This window comes from Culex pipiens, unplaced genomic scaffold (genome assembly GCF_016801865.2).
Source record: "Culex pipiens pallens isolate TS unplaced genomic scaffold, TS_CPP_V2 Cpp_Un0053, whole genome shotgun sequence".
Lineage (NCBI taxonomy): Eukaryota > Metazoa > Arthropoda > Insecta > Diptera > Culicidae > Culex > Culex pipiens.
The window spans coordinates 23,924-33,852 of record NW_026292870.1 but is presented as its reverse complement, the minus strand read 5'-3'; the positions used below and the strand labels follow the sequence as shown (position 1 = coordinate 33,852).

Genomic DNA, 9,929 nt, shown 5'->3' with positions numbered 1-9,929 from the left:
CGTTCATATTCATCATTTCAAATTTCTGTGTTCTTAAATTTCTCGTTGGGAGCAGATGGGAATCGAACCCAGAACCATTCGCTTACAAAGCAAACACCGTAACCAGTCAGCCACGGCCGCTCCTATCATCGTCACTATTTTTAAAAATCGAAAAACTGCAAATATTTCGCTAAAATCAAACTTTCGGTGCACTGAATAAAAAAAATGTAAAAATACTTTTCAATTGCAAATGTGATTTTACATAAAAAGTGAGGTAAAACATTTTAACTAAAAAAGATTAAACTTTTTACAAAAAATCACTATTCAAAAAATCATAACTCATCGGCAACATTTTGCTCCATTTTTCTGAATGGCTTAAAAGATGCGGGGTTTTGTCCCCTAAAACATATAACAAAAAATCAAAAATTAAAGATACGGATTTTGGGATATTTTGTGAAAAAAAGTTAATTAATAAATCACCAAATTTTTTTTCCGTTTACCTATTTTTTTATTTTTTTTTTTTGAATAGTTCTCATCTATACCTACAACTTTGCGGAAGACACCAAATCAATTAAAAAATTCCTTGAAAAGTTACAGAATTTCGAATGTTTACGTACCATTTTTGTATGAACAGCTGCCAAAATTGTATGGAGATTTGTATGGGTGAACCAATGACACAAAATGGCTTTTTTGTGAAAGGGAAGGCCCCCACAAAGTTTGAGCTAAATCAAAAAATACAAAAAATAAAAATGATCGAAATACTCAAATTTTAACAAAATACCGTACTTTTTCGAAAGTACTATTTTTTATGATTTGCAATATGGGTTTGATACACAGCGAAATTCCACAAAATACCCTTGCATACAAGCATTTTCACTTTATAAGAGTTTTTTTTTGTAAAAAAAAAAATCAAATTTTCACACAATAGCGTATTTTTTTCAAAAGTATTAAAATTGTCATCATTCACAATATCAAACGGAGCGAAATAAAGTTAAGTTTTGCATGAATTTTCACTTTAATTGTTTTAATAGTTCGACGCTGTCGTGTCGTTTGTCGCTTTTTGAGGTTTCGAGAAAAACGCGTTTTAATGTTTGACAAGATTGAATATCTCAGGATTGTAATCGAATTTCGGGGATCTGTGAAGGTCAAAAGGTGAGGCATTGTGAGCTGCACAAAATGGCGTTCTTAACTCAATTTGACCCAAAACGCACGTGCGATAAGATAACACGACAGCGACGAATTGTAACTTTAATTGTGTAAATTGTTTGTAAAATACTGAAATTTTCACAATTTTTTTTTTTTTTTCAAAAAAATTCAAATCTTAATAAAAAAAACTGATTTAATATCTCCATTAGGTGAATAAGAGATTTTCTTACAAAATGATGAAGAAAATCCAACAAAAAATTGGTGCAATTAATTTTTCAGAAACGACATAAACTACCCAATGAGAATTTTGGCTATAGCCTCGATCTCGAATGCCTATTTTTATAAATGTCTGCGGTAATTGTGGGTTGCAAGATGACTATAATCAATCAACAAAAACATTTTGGTTTCATGGTATTACAAAATATAAAGGGTACTCAGTCTTCAATGATAGTCTATGATAAGCTAACAAAAAAATGTATCGATAGTGCACATTGTCGATCAACGAGTATAAGCCAGAAGATACACTTTCACGCGCAGCGTGTAACGCGCCTAAATTGTGAATCCAAACGTTACTTAATCCACCTTTAGGTGGTTGGTGCCTTCCTCACATTCATAAAGTGAATACACTACACAGCTTCAAAATAGTGAATCCAATTATGGAAGGCCAAAATTATTGACATCGCTCAAGTATTTCAGAAAAAGTGCTCTCAAAAATCAGGCCTAAAGATCCGGGTTTCGGGCCAAAATAAAATCGAAAGAGCGCTTCAAAACTTCAAAATAGTAATAGGATTTAATTTTGGGACGATTCCAAACCCGTGCACGAATTTTCAAAGATTTCCGAGTGAAGCGTTATTCCAAAAGCAAACCTTAAACTTTTCTTTTGTAAGAAAGGCAATACAGTATTTTAAAAATATGGTATTTTGTGAAAATTTTAGAATTTCACAAAAAAAAAACTCTGATAAAATAGAAAGGCATACCAAATTCCGCACGAAAGCAAAATTCGTGATTCGATTATCCAAAGTGATTTTTTTTCGAGGCCTTCGGATAATCAAGTCTGGACTGTATTATCGTTGATAATTTTATTAAATAACAACCTTGATTCTTACTATTCAGCAATGTTCTTTGTCAAACTGGTTACGTCTGTAACATAAGCAAACACCCCACAACTTTTTTCATCTTCAAATATAATTCTATTGGCAATGTCTTGTTCAAACTTAACTTTAATCCAATTGTGTTTCTAGCTACATTTCAAATGTTTGCAATTAATTTTTTTTTCTTTTTTTTATGTAGGTCCATGTTGGCCCAAAGAGAAGTGCTTTTGCATAGTGGAAAAGTCGCTTAGCGAATTTGTTTGTTTTCTTAAGATTTAAAAAATAATTTTATAAGCAAAGGCTTTCCTGACTTATAACAAAGTGGCCAGTCGGTATAATTTCCTGTCTCGGCTACCATCTGGATCGACTCTGTTTCCACCAGATTGGTGCGGAGTATTTTTCTTCGCAAAATTCCTCCAATCTGGTTCTTCTGCACACGATTCGCTAATTCGTTTTTCAAGGTCCCTCTTTCAGAGTGTTTTTTTTTTGCGTTTTCCTTTTGCGGAACTCCCCGTCCCAGTGCTCGATGCTGTAACAACATTGAATGATTACGAGAAGCCCTTGGATGACTCACCTGACACCGGCACACGATGTCGGCTTCGGTCGCCAGCATGTCCACCACCTTGCCCTTGCCCTCGTCACCCCACTGGGCCCCCAGGACAACCGTCACCTTCGAGCGGTACGGATTCAGACAGCGCTGGTGCATCTCGGCGTGGCTCGGCACCACCGGGTGCCCATTTACGGCGGACGGCGCGGACACTTTGGATGGCTCCTCCATAGTCGGAACTTTTTTTCGCTACAGCAAACTGGACCGATTCCCGCAAGCAAACTCCCGCAGTAAAAAGGGGCGAATAATTTGATTTTACACCTGAGCAAAATGGTACACGTAATTTTCCAACACACACACACACGGCAAGGTCACGGGAACGCACGCACAACCGGAAGTGGCCCTCGAGGGAAAACGAACCGGAACCACGAGTCGAATTGAAAGAGCAAAAAAAAACTAGCAACTGCGACAGAACAGTCACACCGTCCGGCGGAACGAACGGACCAGACCAGACTCCTTGGGTGTGGGACAATCACACACACGAGAAGAACGGCGAGGCTAAAAAAAATAAGTCACGAATTAAACCACGCGACCGCGACGACAAACGCGAGCACGGACCAGAGCGGGCGGGAACGACTATTTTGCACAAACAGACCAGAAGGCGGACCTGCGAAAGGAGCATGTGAGTCAAGAGGCCTTTTTTGACGTTTTGCGCAGGGGAGAGGGAGGTTGGGTTTCCGGGAATTTGGTGAAAAAATAAATAGAGTTAAGTACGGAGCTCGGATGGAACGCGCTCAAGAAAACTTGACACCCACACGCAGAGAAACACTGCCTTATCAAATTGATAATAATGCATATTTGAATCAACAAAACGTTTTGTTGATTTGAAAATTAAGATTTTTGTTGAATCAACGCTAAACGTCAAAGCTACTTTTGCAAAACAACAAAAGATTTTTGTGGAATTGAGAAAATCAAGGTTTGTTTCAGCTTAGGTTTCAACGCAAAATCGGCGTTGATTATATTCAACAAAAAAATTGTTGAATCAAACCTCGTACAGGCTGATTCTACAAAATATTTTTCTGCGTGAATTGATAAATACACGCAGAAAAATAAGGCATATTTAATCAAGATTTTTGTTGAATCAACGCTAAACTTCAAAGCAACTTTTTCAAAATAACAAAAGATTTTTGTGTAATTGAGAAAATCAAGGTTTGTTTCAACGCAAAATCGGCGCTGATTATATTCAACAAAAATTTTGTTGAATCAAACCTCGTACAGGCTGATTCTACAGAATATTTTTCTGCGTGTAGCATTATCAACTTCAATAACTTTTAATTATTATTCGGATAACGTTGAATTATCGTTTTGATAAACTTTTAATATCGAAACGACAATCTTTGTTATCATTTTGATAAATAAAATTATTGCTAGATTTTTTTCGCATGCACGTTTTTGCCTGTCATTCGGAACATAAACAAACAAAAAAACTAAAATGAGTGAGGAAACGAACAAGTCTAGTTGTATAAAGCTGCTGTACCCGGAGGATTTGGCCAGATTAAACAAATTTTACGTCTTCCTATCGAATCTATCTGTAACTGTGTGTAAAGGTCAAAGAGCTAAAAGAAGAAGAGGAACCGCTGCCTCACGGTAACGATGATCAAGTCCGCAATGGCAAGTCCTGCTGCTTCCGCAACTAAAGTGACGCACCACTGGCCATACTAGAAAAGCAGCTGTTTTCCGGAAGCACCGGAATCGGATTCAAAGAAAATGGAAACTGATTCTGGGAATGGTGTGTTTTAAAAAATCATAGTTTGATTTCGTGATTCTTTTCAGTTGTGTGTCACCTGAACAAAAAATCTACAAAAATCTGGACACCACCAAGCCGCTTTTCGACGTCAACACAACGCACTCGGTATCGGAAGAATTCTCCAAGGCGAAGTTTCGAGCCGATGTCCACCACAGATGCACATCTACAACCTGGAGAGTCCAAATCTCTGTCACAAACGGCAGCAACCGTGGCAGCAACCGTTTGACCGACGACCGGTTTGACCTCGGGTTTGACCATTCACCGAGTAGCATTATCTTCTTATGGTATTATATTTACTTATTTTTCTGAGTACAATGACCCTTTGTACGACCATAAAGAGTTTAAAATGGATTTTTAAATCAATTTGGAAAAATTAACCTCGTGGTCCTTCTTGACAGAAAAGTTCCTACTTGACAGCTCGTTCCAAGGGGACCATAGTTGATCCATCGAAAAAATGTTGCCTTGTCAATTTTTTTTGCATTAAAATGAAAAAAAGTAATCAGAAATGGTTTTTAATCGTATTTTTTACCGTTGTACATAAAAATTTACATAGGGCTTTAGTACCCAATTAGCTAGATACTTGAACTATATTAACGGAATAAGATCGTGGACCCCCCGACACCGGAATAAGATCGTGGACCCCCCTGGAACGTGTACGTACCGGTTGTTGAAACGGAATTTGTATACGATTCGAATCGAATCCCGATTGAGTTGAATTTTACTAGAAAGAGATGGCAAATCTAATGCGAACAAACCAGCAGCTGCTATGTAAAATTAAAAAATATTTCGATATTTAAACATTCCCGGGAGCAAACCCCTTTTCCGATATGTCCAACATACAAAGCCTTTTCGTATAAACAGACCACCCTGTACAGGCCTTTCCATTTGACAGCCACTCACGCGTTTTCGTTCGCCGCCTCCCGACCAGCTGTCAAACGCGCATTCGTTTCCTCGCGCCGCGGCTTGCTTGTTCGATTTTTGCGGCGTTTTTTTTTGTTCACCTTCGGCCTTCCCTCCAACCAAGTGTGTTCCTCACGCGCGCGGCAGCCATTCTCGTGGTTCGGAGAAGTTACTAGTTCTCGTCGTCAAACGATAGCCCAGGCAGGCAGCGCTTCCAGCTGGTGGTGAATCAGGTTCCGCGAAGTCACTTCCGGGCCGAGTTGATCTGTGATTTTGAGTCGATTTTTCCCGGGGTGTGGAAAAACGAGTTGCGAAATTTTCGCCTGCTCAAGAAGGCCGAGGAGAGGAACAAAGCCCGAGCAGCCAACTTGGATTGTGTTGAAAAGAAGCAGCTCTTTGTGCTAGGAAAAATGGTGAGTTTTGCAAGGGAAAAGTTCGATCGATTTTCGTTTTTTTGTTTTTGGAGGAAATTTTAAGAAAAAAAAAAGTTTTGGCAGCTGACCCGGTAGCGAAAGCATGAGTCCGGTAGGGGCTTGGGTGCGCAAAGGGGGTGGGAGAGTGCGGTCGCACAGCCAGACGAGTTTTGAACACACAAACATCGTAAAAAATGCTTCCAGATTTGGAGGTTATGTCGGTTGTGTCAGTATGTGTTGTCGTTCAGATACACACGCGCGGTTGAAACGCGTTTCCCAATCACGGACGTCGGAATCAAGCACTAAAGTTGCAATCAAGCAATCATTAAATGAAATACTTAAGTTACAGTAATTGTAAAGGGCTTGTGGATTTATAACTATGTTGAAGTCTTCATAAAATATCAAGTTGAACGTCTGTTATCCACTTTGTAACCTGATATGCTTCAGTTTAGCAAAGCGAATGTTCGCAGTCTTCTGTCGGACATCACGATCAAACCGCGTCGCAATATATAGCTTTTCCCTCATCTACTGAACCGATGCGACAGATGTTCTGTGTGGTTCCACTCCAGCTCCAATGTGTCCAAATCAGTGACTAGCGCGGAAGCCTCGTCACAAAACCAGTCGAATTGGACTCCGTCACAGATTGAGCCCCGGACAGCTGGTGTAATCCGTTCTGGACCACGAATCATTTCGCACGAAAAAAGCTATATTACAAGTAACCGGAATAGCTTAAGACTTCTTGTTTACGTCCGCGTTTGGGAAGTGCATTTTTGATATTAAATTCTATGCATTTCAGTCAGGTACTTAAAGTTCACGTCTGTGTTAGGGAAGTTATTTTTTTGTGTGAAGAACTTGTTTCAACAGTTCAACTGTATTGCCACGATGCAAGAAAATAGCTCTCTCGAGTTTAAGCCGTCGTACTGAACGGAACCAAACCAATGTCTTTTCAATTTATTATTCTTAGTATAAAGTGTTTAAAACATTATAATACCTTATAGCGTATTATCTACACTTTCCTTGCGATCGGAAGCAGTATGTTGTCAGGCTGGGAGATGTTGGGACCTCAGGGATCCTGCATCAGTGTCCTACTGCTTTGTCTGTACATCTAAGGTCTCTCGGTATCACTGAGGTGCGAGTAACATCTGTTTGCTTACGATCTCCAAGTCTAAGTCTGCTGAGCCTTCTTGCTTGCAGTAACAGTTGGTTGGGCCCGATGCTAGCTAAGAAGACCCAAGCGATTGTATTCAACAAGTCTGTTAAAAATCTCCTCGTCCCTCTTTTCTTGCAGGCCACCACAGACGTCAACATGGAGACGGCGGAAAGCAGCAGCAGCAGCACCACCAAACCAATCGCGTCCAAAAAGGGCCAACAGCAGAACGCCACCAGCCCGAACGGCAACAGCGCCGCGGACGGTGCCGTCGACGACAACGGCGACCTGGCGACCAACGCCGAGGACATGACTTCGCGGGACTACTACTTTGACTCGTACGCCCACTTTGGCATCCACGAGGAGATGCTGAAGGACGAGGTGCGCACGCTGACGTACCGGAACGCGATGTACCACAACAAGCACCTGTTCAAGGGCAAGACGGTGCTGGACATTGGCTGCGGCACCGGGATTTTGTCGATGTTTGCGGCGAAGGCGGGCGCGGCGCGGGTCATCGCCGTCGAGTGCTCCAATATTATTGACTACGCGCAGAAGATCATCGAGGCGAACCACCTGGACGAGGTGATTACGCTGGTGAAGGGCAAGGTCGAGGAGATCGAGCTGCCGCACGGGATCGACAAGGTGGACATTATTATCTCGGAGTGGATGGGGTGAGTTCTATAGATGCATGGGTTGTTTGGAGAAATGGGTTCTGATGGAGTTGTTTGGTCTTGCAGGTACTGCTTATTCTACGAGTCGATGCTGGACACGGTATTATACGCGCGGGACAAGTGGCTCAGACCCAACACCGGTATGATGTTCCCGGACCGGTGCACGCTGTTTGTGTCGGCGATCGAGGACCGTCAGTACAAGGACGAGAAGATCAACTGGTGGGATAACGTGTACGGGTTCAACATGAGCGCGATCCGGAAGGTCGCCATCAGCGAACCGCTCGTGGACGTCGTCGACCCGAAGCAGATCGTAACGAGCTCGTACATGATCAAGGAGATCGACCTGTACACGGTCCAGAAGCAGGACCTGGACTTTGAGTCGCCGTTCCACCTGTTGGTCAAGCGGAACGACTTCATCCAGGCGCTGATCACGTACTTCAACGTGGAGTTCACCAAGTGTCACCAGCGGCTAGGCTTCAGCACCTCGCCCGAGTCGCCGTACACGCATTGGAAGCAGACGGTGTTCTACTTTGACGAGTATCTGACGGTGAAGAAGGGCGAGGAGATCTACGGCATGTTCAAGATGAAGCCGAACGCGCGCAACAACCGCGATCTGGACTTTATGATCGACCTGCACTTTAAGGGCGAACTGTCCCAGGTCAACGAGAAGAACCACTATCGGATGCGTTAACTTCCAGAAGCAAACAAACAAACCCCCGCCCACCCCCTTTAAATATTCACATTTCCTCAATCTCACAAAAAACGCGACGACAACCCTATTTTGACTACCCTTGGACACAAACGCAGAACAACACTCATGAAACCCAACCAGCGGAGAGACCAACCTCGAAGGTGGACAATTTTTAAGCGTAATATCTAGTAATAAAGTCATACACAATTTAAAATGAACAACAAAGCCAACAAAATGAAGCGCGCGAACGTTTCTTGGTCGAACTAAGATATCTTATCAAGCAGCCAATCCGACCCATACAAAAACACATACACACACGCATACACTGTGATGAAACTCGAAAAGAATCGACATTCATGAAACAAACAAACAAAAAACCATATTGTATTGACAAACTGCATTAAAGAGTCCCCCCTTAAACTACAAAATACCCAAATACCAGTGGCGCGCCGAAAACGGGATTTGAGGCGAGTTAAACATAGTAAAACAAAAAAAAACATAATTGTGACGGAATGAAAGTGTCGGCAAATACATACAACCACAAACCTACAATCTACTATTACACAGACAAAAAAAAATCTTACACTTGAGACTCGAAATGGAAAAAAGAGAAAGAATCCCTGAAATCCAGATGGCTTCATTTTACTCTATATACCTAATCCGAAGGCGCTCTTTCAGCAGCTGTTGAACGGTGGGACACGAGAGGGAATCGTCGAGGACAGGATAAACGTTCTTCCAGCACAGCCTCCTCTACAAGTACACCTGAGACACACATCGATGGTCGGCACTTCTCGGACATAATCGACGTCAGAACCTACCGAGGCGACTCGGACCACTACCTGGTGGTGGCAAAGCTGCGTCAACGCCTTATCCGAAGTCAACAAGATCCGGCACCGTCGCCCGCAGCGGCAAACCCATCTCTACCGGGATAAGAAGCGCCGCCTGGAAGAGTTGCAGTGCCAGGACATGGAACAGCTGTATCGCTCCAACGAAACGCGTAGGTTCTACAAGAACTTCAGCCAATGCCGGAAAGGCTTCATGCCGCGGGCAGAAATGTGTCGGGATAAGGACGGAGGCATCTTGACGGAAGAGCGTGAGGTGATCGAAAGGTGTAAGCAGCACTTCGACGAGCACGACATCAGCGGTATGGTGGACGGCGAGGACGAGCCAGCACCCACCATGAGGGAAGTTACGGATGCCATCAAGAAGCTGAAGAACAATAAAACAGCGGGTTAGGATGGTATCGGTGCGGAACTCATCAAGATGGGCCCGGAAAAAGTTGGCGGCCTGTCTACACCGGCTGATAGTCAAGGTCTGGGACACAGAATCTACAAAAAGGGGGACAAGTTGGTATGTGAGAAAGGGCTACAAAGGGCTGTCTCAGATCATCTTCTATCGTCTGTTGGAGCGAGCAAAGGATTTCGTAGGGACGTACCAAGCCGGTTTTGTGGAGGGTAAATCGACGATGGACCAAATATTTTTGCTACGCCAAATCCTCCATAAATGTCGCGAGTACCAGATCCCGACGCACCACCTG

At 42.6% G+C, this 9,929-nt stretch overlaps 1 protein-coding gene across 1 annotated transcript; it reads left to right on the top strand.

Annotated features, from left to right (window-relative positions):
- Nucleotides 1–5,530: 5,530 nt before the first annotated feature.
- On the top strand, nucleotides 5,531–8,453 carry LOC120427175 (protein arginine N-methyltransferase 1). Its single transcript, XM_039592035.2, has 3 exons — nucleotides 5,531–5,883; nucleotides 7,172–7,701; nucleotides 7,768–8,453. Exons 1-3 carry the CDS (start codon nucleotides 5,881–5,883, stop codon nucleotides 8,390–8,392), a joined length of 1,158 nt encoding a protein of 385 aa, XP_039447969.1. The 5' UTR covers nucleotides 5,531–5,880; the 3' UTR covers nucleotides 8,393–8,453.
- Nucleotides 8,454–9,929: the final 1,476 nt, after the last annotated feature.